The 23,943-nt window shown below is 37.8% G+C and overlaps 1 protein-coding gene across 6 annotated transcripts in view; it reads right to left on the reverse strand.

The window, feature by feature from the left end:
- Positions 1-23,943, reverse strand: part of TASOR (transcription activation suppressor) — a 34,610-nt gene that overhangs the window by 1,134 nt on the left and 9,533 nt on the right. For 4 of the 6 annotated variants that reach the window (XM_049826178.1, XM_049826177.1, XM_049826182.1 and 1 more), the window contains 19 exons: positions 23,155-23,227; positions 21,732-21,823; positions 21,226-21,384; positions 19,756-19,883; positions 19,039-19,070; positions 18,254-18,359; positions 17,708-17,811; positions 17,489-17,592; positions 17,183-17,255; positions 16,953-17,027; positions 14,590-15,306; positions 12,414-12,856; positions 9,779-9,923; positions 3,609-4,549; positions 2,763-2,885; positions 2,006-2,165; positions 1,227-1,335; positions 876-1,054; positions 631-789 (listed from right to left, as the gene is read on the reverse strand). In XM_049826178.1, the coding sequence (XP_049682135.1) occupies positions 631-789; positions 876-1,054; positions 1,227-1,335; positions 2,006-2,165; positions 2,763-2,885; positions 3,609-4,549; positions 9,779-9,923; positions 12,414-12,856; positions 14,590-15,306; positions 16,953-17,027; positions 17,183-17,255; positions 17,489-17,592; positions 17,708-17,811; positions 18,254-18,359; positions 19,039-19,070; positions 19,756-19,883; positions 21,226-21,384; positions 21,732-21,823; positions 23,155-23,227 (3,922 nt within the window). The remainder of the gene's footprint in view (positions 1-630; positions 790-875; positions 1,055-1,226; positions 1,336-2,005; positions 2,166-2,762; positions 2,886-3,608; positions 4,550-9,778; positions 9,924-12,413; positions 12,857-14,589; positions 15,307-16,952; positions 17,028-17,182; positions 17,256-17,488; positions 17,593-17,707; positions 17,812-18,253; positions 18,360-19,038; positions 19,071-19,755; positions 19,884-21,225; positions 21,385-21,731; positions 21,824-23,154; positions 23,228-23,943) is intronic. The other 2 variants (XM_049826180.1, XM_049826179.1) reach the window with 2 other exon arrangements.

Raw genomic sequence — 23,943 nt, forward strand, 5'->3', positions numbered from 1 at the left:
AAAAAAAGAAAGGGCTATTCTATTGAAATATAGAAAAGCTGTACACTACTCAGAGTGTTATGCTTCAGGTCTGTGAGTCCAATTATCACTTAAGTCTTGGTCTTCTGCCACTCCTGTTCACTTGCTCAACACACACACTTAACCCTCTCTGTGAGCGTCCAGTTATTCCAATGCTAAAAGCTTCTGCGCACCGTGTTCATGTTTAGCATTGGGAAATCCCAACTCCAAAGGGGTTAGTGTTAAAACAGCATCTAAAGTTATACAGTAGGTGACTATTTGATCAGACAATTAAAGGAGTACAATTACTGACATCTCAATCCTTTTATTACAGTTTCTAAAAGCTATCATTACATTTATCCTTCTCCTGAAAACGGACAGTTACCCCACTTGGCATATGTCTACTTTCTTCAATACCATGTTAGCCTATAATTCCATATTTCAGATCTCCTTTGGGGCTCCATCCCAGCTGCTTTTCCCCTCATCATTTAAAATGGAAAAAGAACAGCATGAGAGTTGGGTTTTCCTTCCCATTTGTAGTGTTCACTTACAAGAGTAAAGGCACACTATCTCAAGGACCTCCACCCCACACACCTAATTAGGTAAAAAAAGTATAAGTGTGTTTAATATTACCTGATTGTCTTTTGTGAGCATCAGAGGGAGGAAGACTGTTCTCTTCAGTAACTGAGTTGTGATACCCAACGAGACTTTTAAAATTTTGCATGAAGTCATCAACAGTAGCAACCACTATTCCATTATCAACGTAATTTGAAAGTGTTTTGAGATTCTTTTCTAAACACATAAAAGGAGATTTTGTATTAATATTTAGCACCTATTATCAAAAGAGGGTGAGAAGCATTCGTAAATTTTGGTTTTACCTGTTAGGAAGATAACATGTCTCTGTTGTATGTTTTGAGCCTGGAGCCTGATAAGACAGTCTAATTCTGGAGCATTTCGAATTTGAGAATCACAATTATGGTAAGACAAAATCTCAACCAAGTGCTTCTTTTGGTAGGTATTCAGAAGCGTCAGCAGACTCAGGGCATTAGCATTCATTCTATAATGTGCAAAAATGATGCAGTATTAGAAAGACACTTGATTTAAGGTCAGTCTAAATTTAAAATTAAGTCAGAAGACAAACATAAGAGTAAGTTGTACTCAACTGGAGTTTGGAGAGCATAATTAAAGCTGAAGCACTTTAACAACTGGTATTGAAGAACACTACTTACCTCCCCAGCTCTTTAAGTTTTTTTTGTATTTTGCAGTGGACTTTCCACTGCCATTTCCCATCTGGGGTATTGAGATCCTCCAGAAACTTTAAGAACTGTTTCAGTTTATCTGTTTTGGAGATATTGAATAGAAGTTAAATTTTGTGGTATGCAAACTGAAAATACTGCTTCAGTATAATACATAAAACTTCTTTGTTTTCATCAAGGCACAGTTAGACAACTATGAACATTAGCCTAGTACTTGAGGTTTTCTTCCTAGCAGATTAGCCAAGAACAATATTCCAAAACTGAGCTGCTTTTTTTGTAGGTCAGATGCCAAACAGTGGTATCTGCTTATGTAAAAGCTGAATTCAGTCATAACTGGTCTGCCTTGCTAAAATACCTATTTAAAAAACTGGTAACTTCGTTAACTATTAAATTTCAAATAAAGTGAAAAAATGTAGCTTTTCAATATTTTTTTTCTAGCGTATTTGTGGATTGAGTAGTAAGGAATGAAAGGTTCCATACACATAACTACACAATCTAACACGAACTCAGAAAGACAGGATCTCCAAGTTCACATGTTCCCCAGGAACATGTTCTCCAAAAAGGCCACTGAGGCAAGAGAGAGACTGAGTAAGCTGAAGGTCTGCAAAAAAACCTCACAAAAATGAGATAGAAGACTTGAAAATTACAAGACTTGATTCTTCACTGCGCTGAGTGTGACATCTCTCTCATATTACTACAATGTTAGGCTTTTTTTGTCTGTGTTTTAAAGCTTCAGAAAGCATCACACTTACCTGTCGTGATGGACTCTGAATTAAGGACAGATTCATCTGACACAACAAAACCACCAGACACAAACAGTTCATTGTAAGTGTGATTTTTCACATCATCCAAACTATCGACACCCGCAAAGCTGACACAAGAAAGCCTCTTCAAAGTTACTAAGCCAGGTATCTGTTTGAAAATGTTATAAATCAGAGATGTATACCAAAGATCATACAAAAAAAACCAAACAAACCACACAACCAAACAAAAAACCTACAGAACTTTACTAATACCAAATACCAAACTTCAAAACACATTTTCAAAAGAACTGTTACTTTTTTCTCTTGCTTTGGGATGTGCTCTCTCAAAAACATTAGAGGAGTGAGGCAATGGAAGTTGAGCACTTGGAGTAATTTTACTTTCTGACCAGCACAGGTTCATATACCACATCTGTCAGGAATACCTAAGGTAATCTGACAGCTGCCTTCACTTGCCATTAGAGCATCACAGAACTAGAAGCAGAACTACTCAGGCCTCTGTACAACGTTACAACTACTAAGAATAAATATGCATTAGTGCGTATGTGAAGGTGGAAGAAGTTACAGGTAGGTGATGGAACAAGACTAGGTATTTACCACAAGCATTTTTGTTTCTTCAAATGGCAGCTAAAGACAGGACATTGTTGAAATGCTATGTCATTATTAGAAGGTAGCCTTGCTCAAAATGAGCTCGTCTCACTGTTTTAACAATAGCTTTCTATAGTACACATTTACTTCTGTGAAATACCTTATGGATGAGGTTGGCGATGTCTTCATTTTGGATAATTATCAACAGTTTATCTAGAGCAGCTCTTCTTTTAAGGAACTGTTCTGGATGGCACTCCATATTGCCTAACTTTGTAAGGTATTCCTAACACCACAGAAAGATTACATGAAGAAAAAGTGAATAGGTAGTTTGGCCAAAACAATCCCCACATGATGACCATGTCAAGTAAGTTTTCCACTCAAATCTCAGGGACTGGTTTCCTTGTCTTTCTGATACATTAATCAGAAGGATGCAACACAGGCTCTTTCAGCAAGTCAGTCATTCTTAGAGAATAGTACATAAATAGCCAGCTGGCAGTCTATCAAACCTGCATCAGTTTTCAAATAAAGCCAAAAGTTTTTATTATTTCACTTCCAACTTTCATCTTACACATTTAAATACAAAAGAACAGTAATCTCCAAAAGTTACCTGTACTATTAACTGGAGGGGAAGAGAAAAACAGAAAAACCAAACGCACACACATCGACTTTTCATACGTTCTTTCTAAAATGGTAAGCTATCACGTTTTTGTCCTTATCTTTTTTCCATAAGGCTACCCCCAGCAGTATTTTTAGAAAGAACCAAACTACAGCCTGTTCTGCTTTACAACTGTAAGAAAAAGACTTACGTAAAAGCTAAATATAAGCACCTCAGATATACCTCAGAAGCTCAAATGAGAAATGGGACAGGACAGCCTATTTTCACAATTCAACATTTTTTGAAACAAATTCAGACTACCTCATGTTTGCAAGCCCAATTTTACACATTCTGATTTAAAAGGCACTCTATTCTATTTTAACACTATAGAGAGGTTGAACTGGAACATACCTTGATTTCTTTGCAGAGAATGCTTTCCTCCTCTTCATGAATATAAAATTTCACAGTGTTTTTCTGTACATCTTTAATAATTTTGACTAAACTGTTAAATACTTCAGGTTTTAACTGGCTTATAAAATCAGAAAGGGCTGGTTGCGTTGAAATGTTTAAGTTCTCTGGGGATTTCTGTGTCTTTTCTTGTGGATCCATCAGATCACCACTGGAAGAGGTCTGATCAGATGTCAACATATCCTGTGTTTTAGCATTCACATGATCTATTTCCTCCTTCACTAAGGGTAAGCTTGACGAACGCTGCTCCTTAGAATCCAGATCTTCCACCATGTTATTACACAGTGCCTCGGGTAACAACGCCGTGTCAGAGTCCCTGCAAACAGGTAATGTGTCGGGTGGAGGATTCGGCGCAGCATTACTAACCACTTCTGCAGATTCAGGACTAGCGTGAATTGGCGGAGTATGCCTAATGCACGAAGACGACAAAATAACACTATTCAACTTCTCACTCAGTGTCTCTATATATTCTTGGACAGACACCTCTGATGCCTGTAAACATATGTATTCAGAAAGTCTCATTATCCTCTCTCGGGCAGAGAAGACTGGTGTGGACATACCACTAACATAAGCAATATTCTTTTGCTGCAAAATTTCTTGAATCTTTCTTGCAAAGAGATTATATTCTTCTAATAGTGTAGTCTCTATTACTGCACTAATGGAATGCTTAGTTGTAAAAGGGTGATCTGCTAGCCCACATTCATCTTCAAGTTTCTCCAGTTGTCTTGTATAAAGTCCATCTTCTGTCCCCTTTTGTGTGTCTGAAAATGGAGAGTATGGAAACTGATAATCAGAACTTCTCTGTCTATTTATTACCCGGGGGTCATTAGGAAAGGCATCCTTTGGCGGTAAATACACCACTGCTTCTTCTGGTGATTTCAGACCTATATAAGGAGAGTTCATCATCACCATCTCGTGTTTGATAGTCATACACAACTGATAGACTAAAACCTCCAAAACACAGTTTTAAAACAGCATTACTGTTGTGCCTCCCCCCCCGCCAATCAGCTTAAATCCAAAGACTCTGATGTTACTGTCTGCTGAGGTACAGAAGCACAGAAAATTTTATTGTTCTACCATCTTAGGAGCTATTAAGTCAAAGTTTGCTCAAAAAGTGTAACACAAGTAATTTTCCCAGAGATAACATCTGATTAAGCATAACAGGAACTGCCTTAATTACAAAAAAAAAGATCAAATTAGAAATCAAGCAGGGTGAAAATTTATTCAAATATTTTCATTTGCTGCTAGGTTATAATCCTCAGACTTTCAAAAGGCTTATTTTAGCCACACACTACTTTGTGGAGTTAGACTGCAAATTGCTAGCTGCGTGTCCAATCTCGCAATGAGGAACAGAACATTTTTTGCTTAAAAAGGTAGGACATCAGTCTTACAGTAATTACTCATACACAGAATCAGTTACGCTGCAAGGAGTACTGACGGCCTCCCATAATCCAAACCTCAGATCCTTTCTGCAGCACTCAGTTTCTTAACCATCCACATTCAAAACTATGGTTTTGTTTGTTTTTAAACCTAATTTAAAGCTTTATTGCAATTAATAATATATATACGCACAGATATTTCAGATACATACAAGTATTTCAGTATATATCTGTTCCATAAATACTTCAAAGGAGGTTTTCTTTGTTGGTTTTGTTTGAGATTTGTGGGGGTTTTTTAAGTGTTGTGTTATTGTTAAAGCTAATACAGTTGTAAGCAGAAAACCGGATTTCTGGAACAGAAGCAATAAACAATGGTATAAACAAGTTCTAAAAGTTAGTGTTCTTCTGGAATGCAGTCATTTTTGTAGCCAGTTAAAAAAAAGTTATATTCAGTCCCTAATTTGATCATGTCCATCCAGATCTAAAAGGAAAACATCTGCCACTAACAGGATCCCTTTTTCAAGGTGACAGTATCACTTCAGAGAAACCAGAAATGTGGTTCCTTTTTCCTTATCAATTAAACTGTATGTTCTTTCTTCATTCTTTAAAGCACATCCTTTGAGTCAACCCAAATTTCTAGTTTTCTTTAAAAGCACTAAATGCAGATATAAATCAGGTTATTCCATTTAGTTCCATCCTATTCAATTTGAACATTTTTTCTGTTGCCCTATACCTTCAGTGTTGATCTACGCTTTCTGCATACACAAGTATATTAATTTTAAAAGACCAAAATTATAACGTTAACAGAGTAACTTAGTTTAAGCTCATTTGAGGTACAAGGTAGTTAAGAATATCATATAATCACAGAATCATAGAATCATTTAGGTTGGAAAAGACCTTCAAGATCATCAAGTCCAACCACCATCCACGCCCACTAAACCATGTTATGGAAGTACCTCGTCTACACACTTTTTTAATACCTCCAGGGATGATGACTCAACCACCTCCCTGGGCAGCCTATTCCAATGTCCGACAACCCTCTCAGTAAAGAAATTTTTCTAATATCTAACCTAAGTCTCCCTTGCCGCAACTTGAGGCCATTTCCTCTCGTCGTATCTCCAGCCACCTGACAGAATTGACCAGCACCAAACTCACTACAACCCCCCTTCAGGCAGTTGTAGAGAAAGATAATGTCTCCCCTCAGCCTCCTCTTCTCCAGACTAAACAGCCCCAGTTCCCTCAGCCGCTTCTCACAAGACTTGTGCTCCAGGCCCCTCACCAACTCGGTTGCCCTTCTCTGGACACGCTCCAGCACCTCCATGTCTTTCATGTAGTGAGGGGCCCAAAACTGAACACAAGACTTGAGGTGTGGCCTCACCAGTGCCGAATACAGGGGAATAATCGCCTTCCTGCTCCTGCTGACCACACTGTTTCTGATACAGGCCAGGATGCCGTTGGCCTTCTTGGCCACCTGGGCACACTGCTGGCTCATATTCAGCCGGCTGTCAACGAGCACCCCCAGGTCTTTCTCTACCAGGCAGCTTTCCAGCCGCTCTTCCCCAACCCATAGCGCTGCATGGGGTCGCTGTGACCAAAGTGCAGGATCTGGCACTTGACCTTGTTGAACTTCATACGACTGGCCTCAGCCCATCGATCCAGCCTGTCCAGATCTCTCTGGAGCCTTTCTGCCCTCAAGCAGATTGACCCTGCCTCCCAACTTGGTGTCATCTGCGAACTTACTGAGGGTGCGCTCGATGCCCTCATCCAAATCATTGATAAAGATATTAAACAGAACGGGGCCCAACACCGAGCCCTGGAGAACACCACTTGTGACCCACTGCCAACTGGATTTCACCCCATTCACCACAGCCCTCTGGGCTCGTCCATCCAGCCAGTTTTTCACCCAGCAAAAAGTACACTTGTCTAAGCCATGAGATGCCAGCTTCTCAAGGAGTATGCCATGAGAGACAGTGTCAAAGGCCTTGCTGAAGTCAAGGTAGACAACATCCACAGCCTTTCCCTCATCCACTAGGCAGGTCACCTGGTCATAGAAGGAGATCAGGTTGGTCAAGCAGGACCTGCCTTTCGTAAACCCATGCTGACTGGGCCTGATCCCCTGTTTGTCCTGGACTTGCCATGTGAGTTCTCTCAAGACCAACTGTTCCATAATCTTCCCCAGTACCAAGGTCAGGCTGACAGGCCTGTAGCTCCCCAGATCCTCCCTCCGACCCTTCTTGTAAATGGAAAAAAAACAAGAGATTGCTAATTTGCCTTCCTGCAACTGTGCAGAGATGAAAAAGAAAGACTGATGTTCTCTGAATTCCTTTCTATAGCTACCTTACTACAAAAAAGAGAGACATGGAGAAGCCATCAGATTTGGAAAGCAATCAGTTTCAGAAAAGAACAAAGCTTCCTTTAAATTATATTACTGAAATGATCTTAATTCCCCAGAAAAAAAATTCAAAGCCCTCTAAAAGATACTTGTGGTTTAAGCCCAGCCAGCAACTAGGTACCACGCAGCCACTCACTCAGTCCGCCACCCGCCCCCAAAGTGGTATGGGGAAGAGAATTGGAAACAAAAGGAAAACTCAGGGGTTGACATAAGAACGATTTAACAACAAAGTAAAATAAAATGTAATACTAACAATAATAACAATTAAAATAATAATAATTATAATAATAAAAATGTAATGAAAAGGAATAAAATAAATTTAAAAAAAAAGAATAAGAAAAAAATAAAACCCAAGGAAAAAAAAACCAAGTGATGCACAGTGCAATTGCTCACCACCCGCTGACCGATGCCCAAGCTGTGATCCACGCCTCCCAGCCAACTCCCCCCAGTTTATATACTGAGCATGACGTTCTATGGTATGGAATATCCCTTTGGCTAGTTCGGGTCAGCTGTCTTGGCCATGCTCCCTCCCAGCTTCTTGTGCATGTGCTTGCTGGCAGAGCATGGGAAACCAAAACATCCTTAACTTAGGATAAGTGCTACTTAGCAACAACTAAAACATCAGTGTGTTACCAACATTATTCTCACACTAAATCCAAAACACACTATACTGTAAGAAGAAAATTAACTCTATCCCCACTGAAACCAGGACAATACTATACAGGAAGATATGCCCAGTAAAAATCAAGTGCCAGTAACCCAAAACATTAAAGGCTCTTTTGACTGTCCTACAGCCTTCTTGATGTACTTCAATAAAGTGACTCCACTTGCTGAATATAGCATATTACTGATCTAATTTTCTGATGAAAATTTAATACAAGGCGAGAATACAAGCTGCTCAGTAGGTCAGGCGTAATGACACATGCAACCTGTCCCACCCACTCTTCTGACCTGTTTGTTTATCTTCATGTGTTTACAGTTGATACTCTTAAAGTCTTCCTTCCCCTCCTGAGGGGCAGCAGCAGTTAGCATTTGTAGTTTCTTGGTATTTAAATAGCACCTTTTACATGATCATATTGCAGAGCTAGTCAATACTTACTGCAGCAAGAGACCTCACAGGCACTTAAGAAACCCAGTAATGCTGAAAGAATCTCTTTCATCTCTAGAGAACAGCACTTCTCCCTCTTAAAAGACTTCAGAGGAATTTTTTTCTAGTAAGATTTGTAGTCTCACAGGTGACTGTGCAACACGTCAATTGACAAACGCTTGCATGAATTCCCACATCCAGTGTCTATCATGTATTACAGTTTTTAGATGCTTAATCATCCACTTAACTAGTTATCTCAGCAACCATATCCTCATCTATATGCACAGTGGCCATTTCCTCCAGGAGTAAAAGAAATAATGTCCTATACAAACAACTTTACAGTCTCCATACTCCATAACTTAGCAAAATATCAGAACAAATTTTTTATGTTTGGCCCCTAAGGTGCAGAAAACATTATCCAGAATTACCCTGTCTTTTCGTTGAAAGGCCTATGAATACTGCGAGGGAAAACCTGTTTCCCCTGCCCTCCTTCCTTCTCAGCCAAACAAACAAAAAAGAGCTGCTGAACTACACAACTGGACCAGTATCAGAAGTGTCCAAGAGACAGATTCCATCATTCCTGCAACATAATCATAAATCACTAAGTTTTTACTCAAGAGAATGCAGTTAAATTCTATCTGGACTGAGACATAAGACAACTGGATTTGCAGCCTTGAATTTAGAGCTCTTGATAACTATTCCTACAGCCCAGCTTCCACATCATTTAAATCCATGCTTTTATGCTCTCCCAAGACCTGACACTGTTGACTTATCAAGTAGCAGAACAAGAAGCTTCTTCTGTAAGATTATTTAAGATTTAAATGCTTAGATAAAGACAAAGACTTTGAAGCACTTACAGTAGAAGAGCTTGATGCAGTAAGAAGTAGACTACTTTTTACAAGAACACATTTTTCATTACTTTTCTGGATTACTAGTTGGAATTATTCGCCTGTCCAATCTTTCAGCAGAACCTAGCAAGTTCAAACACTGAATTCAAACCAGTTATGTACCTTGCCAGATACTCAAACATTCATATTTCTAAATTATGTCAGTGTGTATCCAAAGCAATATGCTCCACCAATATCTGTTTTCATCCAGCAGATTTCTGTATTAATCAAATATAACAACTGCATAGGCTATATATATGCTTGTGTACCAACATGTGACCCAAGAATGGGATATATGAGAGATACAAACCTTTAGAACATGTTTTCATTCACTATTTGTAGCAACATAAGAGTTAAACCCATCTTACCTGTAATTGGAATAAGTTTCCAGTGCATTCCAACTTCTCCTATGTTATCTGAATTGGAATGTTGCCTGCGATAAACGTGTTCTATAGGTGTAGTAGGACAGGGAGTGTAGTCTTCAAAACTACTTACACTTCCAGTGCTTGCTTCCTAAAAAACAATAAAAAATTCTCAGCTCAAAACTTTTTTTTTTTGTTTTGGTAGCTATTAAGCTTTTACATTCTGAACAGCTGACAGTAAAAATGCACCTGAGTTCACCAGCATATTGGCAATTTTTCTGTCAATCAAGTCAAGTCAAACTTGGAAATGTTTACATGAGGTACTTATATATTTCATTTACCCGTTTGATAATTTCTGAGACAGATGTCTTTGCTGATGGTCTATCATTAAGTAAATAAGGCAGTCCTGAGCACAAGCCTTAGAGTACAGAAGCTAGGTGAGCAGGGAAGAAAGGAGGCAGAGGGGAAAAAAGTTGGGAAAACCATCTGCTCCTTAGCCTCTTTCAGGCTGTTTACTTGATAGCTGACTAAAGCCACGAGATGTTGGCATTACTGAGGAGCTGCCTGCAACTTGTATTAAGCCCTTGAACAATCCAATTTCATCTCACATTCCAGACAGTTCGAAGCAAAACAGCACAGAAATTGCAGGTAGGACAGACACTTTCCTGCTTCGTGACTTGGAAACTGGGTTTTGTGTAGAAGTATCAATAACAGAGATCATAGAACAACCTCTCTGTAGAGTAATGTGATTGAGCAAGCAGTTGGGGCACTCTGAACCCTAAGCACAAGAGCCTTCTTCAGAGGGTGTTCTGCCAGTTATATGGTGTCATGAAAAGTATGCACGGAACAGGTATACACCATTGCACCAAGAGGGCACACAAAGAAAGCCAGGCAAGTTTAAGTGCTCAGAATTTTTCAACTCTGCTCCTGCCAAAACTAAATAAAGCCAACTCCCCAACCTTCTTTAATATCCGTAGAGCATTTAAGACTTGCCACTAAATATGTTTTTTAACACTTTCTCACTCAGACACTGCTTAGAGGGACAGAAAGAAGCCCAATCTTTTTCCACAGTACAAGACCAAAAGACAAGGATTGCAGGATCCTCAGTTGTGCACACAAGTGAGGGGCGTCTTCCTGCCCTGTGAAATGCTTGCTACTATTAAGTAGGAGAGAGAACATACTCTGAAGAAGCTGGACCATGACCAGTTCCCAAAACTGGAGCAGTAACTACAATGAGAGCAGAAGGATGCTTGATGGTTGTAAAGCAGTAAGAATCACTTTACTAACCCTGACGTATTGTCACTAGAAAAGGCCGCTAATTCACACACAGAAGCAGTCAGCTGAGGTAAGCTGTTGCCACTGGGGTTTTTTGCTTGTTTGTAAGATAATAGTCCAGAACCTATGAAGCTTATTTAGTTTCCAAACACAACCAACTTAGTTTTGCCAATCTGTTATATCAAGACAAGAGAGACAGCTACCGTTAAAAGGAAACAGCTCTCATTCTGCTTCTCTAGAGTAACTATTGATCACCTATGGATAAACATTCTTGTTTAAGATACCTCCAACCAACTCTAAATATAAACCACAGATTGCAATTTGACTTCTTTCACTTTCTTGCTTATGACAAGAAAGCAACAGGCCAAAAAAAAAAAAGTCTTGAAATTATACAGCCTACAACTGATATATTTATTTTTGGTTTGCATTTGGGGGGAGATAAGGGAAGAATTCTGGGTGCATAAGCTTTGAAAGACATTGTCTCAACTTAGATCAGGGAGGAGACCGGTCAAAAAAAGGCTCCTTTCTGTGCCCGAGATGGAATTTCATAGTCATGACAAGCTGTCATATCCAAACCACCTATCAGGCCTATAAGGTTAAAGACTAAGAAGTACACGATCATTAACAGCCTGCCCTGCAAACTTTCCTGAGACAGAGTCCATATAGAACAGCAACTATTGCTTATAACCTACTTTTGGAAAGAGTAACAGCTAGGCAATAATTATGATGAGGAACTCTCAGATCTCTCCTTACCGTGTTTCAGGTTCAGCAAACCTCAACACCCTAGCTACATCAAAAATCACCCCTGAAGGAGGAAGAAGATGGAAGGCAGTATGCAAGCTGTTACAGTATATAACTTATCACTTATTCCATGCAACAACTTCACAGATCACTAAAAAAACCCACCGCCATAAGCAAGGTGAGAGCCAGAATAGAATATCTTTTTCTACAAGAGATAGAAGACAACTGCAAGGCTTTGGTCTCAGCGAACATGAAGAAACACCATCATATACAGCACTTGGCAGCAGAATGACAGAGTTTTGCTGACTATTGCTGGCGCAGCTGTGTATGACACTTACTGTAAAGCTAATGAGGAAGACTGACCATGGTTGCTTTCCATCTTTCAGGTATTCTTAATTATAATTTTATTACAGAAAGAGTAGACATAAAGAAATAGGAACACGTATCTTAGAGTTAAGAAAATTGCTATATACACTCCTACCAAACAGAAAAGCTTCTTCACAGACAAGATAGTGCTTATCTATGTTTACCTATGTACAAAAATAGAATGTTTTTTTCATTCGGTCTCAGTTATAAAAATAGTATACTCATTATCAGCACCTATGTACATGGCAGTTTCACTTACTTTTATACGTAGCATGTGTTCAAGGCCTACTTCATTGGCTGAAAGCCGTAGATCAACATCAACAGGATATGGTAAGCATGCTGCATCAGTTTCCAGTATCCCTGGGCTCTGTGGGTCCTTAAAGTTAACATGTTCAGCCTGAGCAGTATTAGGAAGCTCATGATCATCTTTGTCCTGTGCTGGAATGGATTCATATTCATATTTTTGTCTCATATCCTCTTCAATTTCATCAGTGCTTAATCCTAAAGCTTGATATACAGACCGTGCCAACGATGAATCCAAGTGTCCTGCACTAGCTAGTGATTCTAAAAGCAGTTTAATGAGGCCATGTGTGTCAGTAACAGCAGGGTCGGATACGTCTTGCTGCCTCAAGTCAGTATCATGTCCACCAAGACCAGTATTAATTGAGAAAACAGAGTGTGGCGAATCCGAGGTTCTGCCCCCTTAGAGTAGGGGGAGGAGGGGAAAAGTAATCCATTACTAAATTTTAAAATAAAAGCAAAACCAGACCCCCCCCAAACACCTGCCACATACCCACAGTCTCACTCTTTAGCATCAATTCATAAAATACACATACATTTACTTTCTTAACAAAAATTTTTAAACAGGTAGATGTTGATAAAAAGGCAGTTTCTAAATCTAAGAGTATTCCCCAGATAAATAATTACTTTTTTTTACCACACTATTTTATGTTTTAATAGAAGTCACATACTATAATCTATGTATTTTATGGAAACCTTATAAAATTCTCCATTACTTGTTGAGAGAAAAAGATAATTTGAGCAAAATATTTACTTCTCTCCATCCTGTTGCTCCAGAAGCTGACGAGAATCTTAATGCTTAACCTTGTACGTTATCTTAGACTAAGTGCAAATCTAAAACTTTACCATGCCTATTTATACTAAACGTAACTTTAGAACAGGGTTATTATTCTTCTACTAATTCCGTTGAATGAGTAAATACCATAGGTATTTATTCATCTTGGGAAGAGAGAGGCCAAGGAACTACTTTAAGTATCTGATGAACCCCTAACTCATTTATCATATATGGAAATACGGAATTGTTTAAGTGCTGTTTGACTAATAAAAATCTAATCATGTTTACTTAAGCTCACAATATTTTAGGCGAGATTTTTTGCAGGACAATCAAATTACTTTTAGGGTTATATAAAAAAATGGAATTCAAACCATAGATAGACATTGCTGTTTTAGTACCCCTGAAAGAGTTAAGTCAAAATTTAGTTTTAAACAGATACCGTTCTGATTACAGCCAGGTAGAAATGCATTCACATATTTTACATTAACAATCGATGTAAAAAGACCCTGACAGTGCACAGACTTCCAAGCAGGAATCCCAAGATCTAGCATGTAGCCTACACTGTCTCCACCATCCGCACTTGCCAGTATCTTTTGTCCCTCTCAAAAGGGAAACTTACTCCTAAGATCAGCCACTTCATCTTCCAAAGTGATTCCTGTACACATGAGAATGACAGGTATTTGATGTAAATACCCCTCTTCTTTGTGCCACCCTTCTCCCCCATTCTTCCCCCTTCTGAAGAAAGCCTGTATCACTGCCTTGAGAACAAGAGTCAGGGAAATGGAAATCAAGGCAGGGGTTTTGGCAGATCTTAAGTATTTGACTTGGTTTGAATGGTAGATGATTTTATGTACAGGATAATTCTATCTTAATACTATTAGGTTGTTTCCTTTGTCCCACTCCACACATTACTGGCTATTTCATGCTTAGAAATTTAATTCTCCCCTTATAATCTAAATTTATTAGGTATTATATAGGGTATTGAAGCCATAAAGAATTACAGCAATGCCTAAGGTCAAAGTCTGCAAAAGACATTACGATATCAAGTCTGCTTAGCCTCTGAATTAGGAAGTCCTTGGACAGTTCTACAGCTAAGCAAACTCTTTCGAAGTCTGCCTTCTTTCCAAAGAGGCTGAACAAAATCAGCTTCCCTGACAACTAACTTGTCTCCCAGAAAGAGGCAACCTACATAAAAATGAACTTAACCTCTATTGATAGATGTCAGGCCAATGTTTAAATGAACCACCATGCATTAAAATATCCATAGTATGCAAAAAATATTCAATCTACAAGATTAAATATTAAGTATGCTTCGAACTACAATTGTTTAAAGAGGAACTCTAAACAAAGACTTTCTTACCTTCATACTGGCAACTATTCTCTGAAGATTCATTCAGTTTTAAGTATTTCCGCAAATTTTCAGACTGTTTTTCCAGCTTCCTCTTCAGACCACTTTTACTTCTAAGGTCTTCAGAATCAGAATCTCCACCTACATTTTTTTTCCTACACTGGATTAAGTTAATAAGTTCTTTGAGTCGATCGGGATCATAATCTCCAGAGTGAGGCAGTTTTCGCTTGGCAGCAGTGGCTTCATATTTTGCACGGATTCTTTTCCCGCTTTTTGCATTGGCAAAATTGGAGTCTTCTTCTGTGGCTTCATAATCTGAGATGGGACTGAACTGTTGAAATTTCCGATTTCCTGCCATCAGTTCCTTAGCTCTAGAAACAGGTAGTTGATATCCCTCACAACCAAAAATATAGTTTTGCAAGGAGCCATCAATATGAGATTTATTTTTTGGAGCAGAATAAAGAAATTTCTTGTCATCCAGCCGTGATTCATACCGATATAATATAAATTCTCTATATTTTCCAGGGCCACTACAGCATCTTTTCAAATACTCATTTATATACTTTTCCACAACAGCATTGAAATCTGCAGTAGTGTCTTTACGAGACTGGATTAAAGCAAAATGTAGAGACTGAATAAACTTTGTGAACTCGGGAATGATTTCCTGATTTTCATGCAAAACCATAGTAGTTGAATTTTTCTGTGTTCCAGATGGAACACTTTTTTGTGCTGCCATAGGAGAAAAGGGAATTCAGAATTAAAATCAAATCATGAAGCTATAAATAAATGATGACTAGTTAGCAATATTCTGTATTACACATAGTTAGTGAAACACGGTTAGGAATTACTGTGGAGAAATAACCCAAAAGCCAGGAAAGTAATTTTTTTGCAAGGTAACCAGCTTTAAAGCCTACTTAAAAGTCAATCTACGCAGAGTCATGATGAACTGCTCGTTTTGGTAATTTTGTGGTAACCTGTATCCTAGATACACGCATCATTTCCAATTCAAACCACTTTACTCAGCCTTGTAAAAGAAAGCCACTTCAAAGGCTTACCAAGATTTACTAAGCAGCAGCCTAACAGCTCCCTGCAAGAAACTGGGGAAGCATTACTCCTTCCTATGCAGTCCCAATGCATTCATTGTGCTGCTTCTAAGCTCACTGGACCCTTTTAAAATGATTCGGCTTAGTAACCCAGCAGATGCCTATACAGTTTTTTCCATTCCTTTGCAAAGCAATATAACTCACTAAATCGAAGAGATGCAATAGGACCATGTGCCAAGAGCAGGATCTCCCTGTCCTGGGAAGCTAGTAGATACTTTTACCACATCCTTGAAACAGCAGCTCAAGGAAGCCCTAAATCATATCCTTTTTTAAATTTATTCACAATTTCCACCCCCCTTCCAATCACAGACTGAAACTTTTCTCCATTCAACCATTAAAGCATCCTGAAGACTCAAAACAGTGATTAACCTTGTATTTGACAGAAACTGGAGCTTACAAGTCTTGGAAATGTTCACAGCAGCAAGAACTGGAGTATTTTTAAGAAAGTGGCATGCGCACACTTAAAATGTCATCTTGTATCTCCTCTTACCCAATCTATAACTGACTGAATTTTCACAATTGTTACTTAAATAAGAAAAGTGTAAGGGGTTTACTAAAATAAGAAATATAGAGACAAGAATCTAGGAAGCTACCAAGACTTCGGACAAGAACTTCTTTGTAAAAGTGAAATGCCTGGAAAGAGCTATGTTTTGACAGTATCACTTCGAACTCACAGCAGGCCAAAAAGGACTGCATTCTGCTGCTAGTACTACTTATTGCAAATTTCAACTGTAAAAGATTAACTTTAAAGTCTCATCCCAAAGCATTAAAGTTCTACTAAAGCCAAGTCGTTTCAGACATCTTTTGTTACTTGGTTATATCAATATGTTCTTTGCTGATTTATTCAGTTTTTGGTGTACATCCCAATGCAAAAAAAAAAAAAATAATTACAGGTACATTGAAGACTTTCAGGTGTTTTGTCCTTAATGTTTTGACAGTTAAAGAAAGCCCTCAAACCTCTGAAGTGCAATGTTACTACTAATGCATAGATCTCTTGGAATACTGATGCTCAGTTCTACTAGAATATACAAGAAATTTGAACAAAGTTTTACTTTCTCAAATATGAACAAATGAACCCAAAATACGTAGTGTGAAAATTACTTCTGTGAAGAAATAAACACTTTTTTTAACATTATCACCATGACCATAACCAATGCAATCTGTTACTCCTAGTTTACACTGACAGGCTGTAACACTACAAAGTCTTCAACAGAATATAAACTACATTTAAATAAGCATGCACACAACACTCTCAACAGCAAACAAACTTACTTGAGCTCATTACACCTCTAGGTTCTGGAAACAGAAACAGTGCATGTAGCATGCGGGGCCGTCCCGTTTGGTGGTCTAGAACACAAGAAAATAAAAAACAGTTGAGAAGATCACGGCTATGCTTCAAAAGACAATCTAGTACTCAAAACCCCATGCCCCAATAAACAACAACAACAAAAAAACCAAAACCGAAACCCAACTTAAAACCAAAAACCCCAGAGTATGCATACCATAAGGGGACATCATTTGCCAAGGAGAAAGAAGAAAAAGAAATCCTCTGTCCAGAAGTGGTTTCACAAGAACCTGTTTTCAAGCAAAAAAGGTATAGTTTCAAACAATCAGACATTTGCTCACTATGAAAACTCTTACTGCGCATAAGCTAAATTCCATCATGGGTAGAAAAGTGCCCTGATACAATACTTAAGAATATGCCAGCTAAGGAATTCCAGTGAGATCGTGGATCTTCTAGTACACTTCAATTACTACTTAGTAAAGTTATCTTTAAAAACAGAAATAGTCAAATCCATTGCACTCACAAGTTTCTCCTTCTCTAGTTTTTGAAGTAAACCCTCCAAGTGGCTACCAGAACGGGACTTCTCCACAACTTCATAAAGGCTACAGTACATGCCGTTCTTCAACACTGACATGATACAAGGGTAGAAAGAGAAGGTAAGGAAAAAAAAAAAAAGAAACAAAATTGTAATTCAGAATTTTCAAAATTCTGAATTTAAAAAAATTAAACTAGAACTATTTACCTTCTTTTGCTCCTACGTAAGTTTCTTTATAGAATAATGCTGGTGAAATTTTTTTCTTCAACTGATCAATGCTCACAACTTTTTCAACCTCAAGCTTCTCAGGACTGGAGATGAAGGGTGGGGTTAAGAAGAAAAACAATTAAAGACCTTTCCCCCCCTCTCAGTCCTACCCTCATTGACCAAATAAGAACTATTAAATACTCGCTCTTAAAAATCAGTTCCCCAGACTATCTTGTGAGCCAGTAGTGTTTATTCTTGCAAAGGAGTGTGTGTCACTTCAAAGGAGAAAAAAAACCCAAAACAAAACCAAACTCACAACATAGCATCAAACAAAAAAAGAGATACTGACAGAGTTGTGTGCATGAACTAAAAGAAGGTCTGTCTGGACACACATGACTCAAGACTCTAGTTTGACATATTTAAAAGGATCTAGTCACCATGTATTTTAGATTTTCATCTGAATATATCCAAAATTCACCAGTCTCTTCTAGAAAGAGTTTCAACACAGCAATATTTTAAACTTATTCTTTAAATGGTTATACTCACAGCTTGCATGGAAGGAAAGGACGTGCTGCTGATTTCAAGGAAACGTGGCACAAAAGTTTGCCTTTATTCCAAAGCTGTCCCCTCCATAATGTATAGTTAGATTTATCTAAATTAAGAGGGAGAAAGAGGAAGTCAAGCCACTTGCTAGGTGGGACTGAAATAAAATGGCAGTAAAGAGGCTGCTGAATCTCCAAAAGCAGTTTTGGGTAAATTTCATACTCATACCAGAGCTGACAATAGTGTGTTAAATAAATTAAAAGGTAACAGAAAGGGTATTTACAATCCTATCTTGTTTTGACCTGCTCTGAGCAGAGTAAAGGAGGCTGGTATGTTACCTGTACCTGTCTATATAAGCACAGCCTTGATGCCAACATCTGTGAAATCATATCCTCTTTCCTTACCTTAATTGTCAACCACTTTCATACCTATTAAGATTGTGCTTGAATGAGATTCAAAAGAAAGGCAGGACAGAGGATCATATTATTTTAAGTGCCATTGAACAGGAAACTAGTTCTTCCTATGTTATAAGTAGAGAAGGAGTAGAAAAAAGACATGATTTTGTTGAGTTCTCGTTTGTTCTGGTAAAAGATGACACTTGTTAAGGTGTCTGTTTGATCATTCAGTATCAGGAAGAGATGCCTGCAATCAGTACGGTACAGGATAAAACTCAGGTATACAGTCAGCTTAACTAAGCTGGTTAAAAACAAATAAAACTACATGGGGAAAGAAGTCCAAAACCTTCCATGTCTATAGCATAAAAGCAATGAATTTCAGTTCATTCTTACCTGTACTTCTATCCGTGCTGAAGCTGTTTGATCTAACAAAAAGAAAAAAGACAGACTGACTAGGTTGAGACAGAAGCTTCTGGCTACTAAATTTTACATTAAGGATACTTTAATCAATCTAACAAAATAGCAACACTGACAACTCACTCTCTAACCTCAAGCTATCACTGCTGCAGCATCTTGTGCTATTTTAGATACTTTGATAACTATTTTTAGCACTACATAGTACAGTCCCCACATCTGGATGCCTCCCTAACAGCATAGGTATCGTATCATATCTGTAATCAACTGCCCATTTAAATATTCTCTCCACAAGGAATAAGACGACACCAGTGAAGAGTTCAGTGACAAAGTATAAAGAGTATTTTTCTAGAATACCAAGAAAGATAATGCTGTGTGAACATTTTGATGTCTATGAATTTCCTCAGTTAAGAAAAACAAAACAAAACAAAAACCACTATACATGGATTTCACTTAGGTAGAAGCCAAGTAGGTGAAAAGAGCAGCAGAACTGCTTCCTACAGAGGCCAGCCTTCTGCAAAAAAAAAAAAATGATTTTGTCACCTCTTGCTTTGCATTAGAAGTATTAACTATGCTAAGTCCCTGTGACATGTCCATTCATTTCAGCACGGTTCATCTAAATCGATTCTAAGCTACTGCCAAGAGCTATGAATTCATGCTGCATGCAGTCTTTCCAAAACTCATCTCCTAGCTTACCTTGATGGGGGCAAGAATTTTGGTACTTGCACCATTTCATCTTTGTAAGTAAATGAAACGACAGCATAAGGACAAACATGTCTTGGTCTTCGCCTTATCTCATCAAAGCCATATTCATAAAAATAGTACTAGAAAAAGAAGGGAACACAACATTAAATTGGAAGTCTGGTAAACTGTATTTTGCAAATATACAAACAATCCAAGACCTTTCTTCACTGAAAAGTGTACTCTGTTTACAGAAATAACTTACAAAATATACCTCATGATTAATTATTTAAATAAACAAAGGGAGTTTGTTTGAAACCCATTATGCCAAATATTAACTGGTATATAAAACAAGTTGCAAGTTACTATAATAAATCACATTTATGTTCCTTTTACCAACAGCCTACTTCTTCAAAAGCTGATACCTAAAATAAGGAAGCCTTTAAATGCCGTTCTCATATGTACTTTATAACACAATCAATTAAGGTAATTTTTTCAACTTGTCCTCCCTCCTTTATAAAACACTGACAGGGTGGACACTACTTCAGGAGCTAACCAAGAATGAAAAAATAATATTGCATCATTTATTTGAAAGTATATTCTTGATGAGGTAAAGGACAATTAACAAAACAAAAAAAAATTTCACTGAGGAAAGTAAGTATTGCTATGAGTTTTGGAGTCTATCCTTAGTTAAGTCATAAAATTCTAATGTTAAAGAAAAATGATAATTAAGGCAAGTTTGCAAGGAGAAATGAAAACATACATTCATTTTCTAGCCATTTGATTCAGTGCCCAGCTCTGATTTACAGACATCAAAAGAAGTTGTAATACTGAAGAGAATGCTTTCAAGTAAATATCCTGAAATCTATGGACTTGATGGAATAATCTGACTGCAACAGACTACTGCAGTAACAGAGATGGAACAACAGGAGGAACAGAGATGCTTAGAACTGATGCCATTCTCTCTTCCCTCACCATCTCCAAACCTGAGAATTTGGTAAGGGAAGCAAAAAAAAAGAAAGAAAGAAAAAAACAAACAAACCCCAAACCCCCAAAAAGAGAAAAATGCTGTTCTTTCCTATCCAATATTTTCTCTTTTGGGAGTCTCACTTAATGCCCACTAGCCATTTCTACCTTTACACTTCAAACTTCACATATTACCTCCCCTCCTCCCTGGCCTACATTCCAGTCCCCATGCACATTCCCTAGCTATTTCTTATTCCACCTACATCCTCATCTGAAGATCCTCTCCATCAGGTCCAGGTATATATATATCTCTAAGGGAAACAGGAGAGGCTGACATGTTCTGTTATTTCTAACGCAGGCATTTGTGGGCTACTGCTAAACATACACCAGACTGCAGCTATACAGGACATGCTCAGTATTTGTTATATCTTCAGTGATTTTTATCTCCATCATTTCAAAAGTTCTGTTTATAAAGTTCTTACATAAGAAGAACTTAACACATGCTCAACTTTCCTTTACCTGAGTAAGTTCATAGGCTCGATAGGCCAACAAGGAGGTTACTTTATTTGCATTCTTTGAAACGTGACACTCATGCTTTGGTGTTGGATCTAACGCACTCTTTACTGTTGATTCCATTGCTTTCATACCGATGTGGTCATATATGCTTTTCATTCTTCCCTGTAATAAAGCAGAGGAATTTTAAGTGTAGGCTTTTTCCTGAAAATCAGCAAATTACTTCAAGCACCAGAGAAAGTAAGAGCAGGGAAATTAAAAGAGGCCATTAAAAAAGCCATTTACAGAAGTACATTATTTTCATACTTTCAAAGAAAACAAGACATTTTCACCTTTTATAAAAATTTATTATGCTTTATTTAAGCTCAATGTCAACATCAGATTTTAAACGTAGTAGAGTTCTAGTTTCCCTATAAGATAACTGTAAATGAAGTTGAATAAGTTAGGTTAAAATCACCTTTATTTTATCAGTAAGCGATATAATCCTTGAGAAATAAGCAAGATAATTTTACCTTTATTATTTTAAAAACAATGACATCTCCAGTTGCTCCAGCTTCTAGAGGATTAGGCTGCAATAAATCAGCATACCTGGAGATATATACACCTGAGAGAAGTATAAAAAAAACCAAACCACATTATGCTGAATGTTAAAACATTATTAGAAGTTCAAGAAGCATTACATGGGATTAAAGCTCAATGTATACCAAACAATAAACATACAACAGTCTTTCTGGAATATGATCAGAGAAGGGTGTAAGGGCATGTTCATAACTTGCAACTTCAAGACAGATGAATAAATGTTTACTTGCATCAACTGTAGTATGGAACACCACAGCAGAATATGGACACTCGCTCAGTTTGAGAGGAGCACGCCCACATTACTGAAAGTGGTGTGACCAAAAGGACAAGCCCTGCCCAAAGGCCATACAGATACTGCTTTCAGGTGTTTTGGTTTTTTTGTAAACAGCTGAGGTCCTTCTGTACAATGCCCGATTGCACAATATGGAGATAAGCAGTGAAGGTATGACTGAGAAATAAGGCATGAAAACACTGCAGCAATCTTTCATCCTACACTGTTGACAAAAATACACAGTTTTGGAATCATGAATTGACACTCAAATGGAAAGGTAAAATAACTTCTTGTTTTTCAACACTTCAGCCATAATTTCATAGATTTTAAAGCTTCACACACTGTCTGTTGTTTAGCTGACTACCTCAGATCAATTAACTGTAACTGAACTCAGATACTCAGAAGAGTGTCCATTTTGCATAGGTTCTTCTTATTCCAAGTCTGTATTTAACTGCTTTGATAAATTGCTCCAGAACCTTTACTGGCTAAAACAGTAAAAAATTATATAATCATGCGCCTTTGCTCTCCCCACCTTTGCATCTGTTCTGCTTTCAACATTCATATTATCACCTCTGTATCATGTTATTCTTAGAGGATGACAAAATTGTTTCTTAATTTTCTATTTGAAAAGCTTTGTGAAAGGAACACTTGCACTTTCTTGCACATCTTGCACTTTCAAATCTCTTAACACCTTGTAACTCTTCTACCTACATCAATACTAAGTTGAGCTACTATTTCTATTAGGTATTTCTGAACGCAGGTACATATGTACAAACACGCAGAGGCACACAGCCATAGATTGTATTAGTTCTTTGGCCTCCCAATTTTACTGGGAAGACATGATATATTGGCTTGACTTTAGCCAAAATGAGAATTAGGTCTTCCCTTTGGGAAAGGAATTTCAATTAACTAGTCAAAACCAGTTATGAAAATGTTCTGATGTCAATCTACTTTGCTAAAAATACCTAGCTGTGATGTTCCTGCAATAAGTGATAGAAAAAGGACTGAAAGTTTACACAGCTGCATCACATTATCTGCCAACTCATACTGAGTAATACCAGCACATACAATCAAAAGATAGTTACCCATGGAAGGGCTGCCGAGAATTGTTATTTTGGAGTGGCCCACCTGCAGCCCTTTTTCACATATGCTTTGGATCTGAAGAGAACAGACATGTTTTTAAGCAACTCTATCAGTAAAGCCAGAATATGAAAGAACAGTTAGAAACAACAATTACAGAACTTTGAGCTAATCCCGCCCCCTCCCCCCAAACCTTTACAAACAAAACCACCCAGAGGTAAGACTAGTCTGAATTGCTATATAAACCGTTAAACTGTGCAAGTCAAACATTCAGTATGAAGAAGTTACACAGATTCACCCCATCTTAAAAAAAAATAGCCCCTCTATAGCTTAAACATACTTTACGAACATTACTTGCCTTTAATACACAAAGCAGAAGTAAACCTGCCAAATGATTGAATACTTAAGAAATCCTGGCTCTATAATAGCAGAAAAAGGACAAAAATTCCCCTTCCATCACTTCCATTAAAAACGTATGATCAAAGAAGAGAGACAGAAGACAAGGGCCATTTTCTAGTATTACATGTTACCTTCTCCTAAAGGTAACCCCTTCTTGATGCAAAAAAAAGAAAAAACCACTAACCACCAGCAAAACCCAACTGCAATGAAAACACACAACATTCCTTTTCAAATAATAATAAAAAAAACCCAAACACAAAACCAATAAAAACCCACGTGCCTTGCAGAAAATCGATCTTTTTATTTATAAAGCAGAGCCTAAACCAGAGAAGGTACTTTACAGAGACATGTAAACGGAGCACCTTCAATAACAGAGAATAAAGGATTTAAATGGT

Source organism: Accipiter gentilis, chromosome 23, assembly GCF_929443795.1.
Source record: "Accipiter gentilis chromosome 23, bAccGen1.1, whole genome shotgun sequence".
Lineage (NCBI taxonomy): Eukaryota > Metazoa > Chordata > Aves > Accipitriformes > Accipitridae > Astur > Astur gentilis.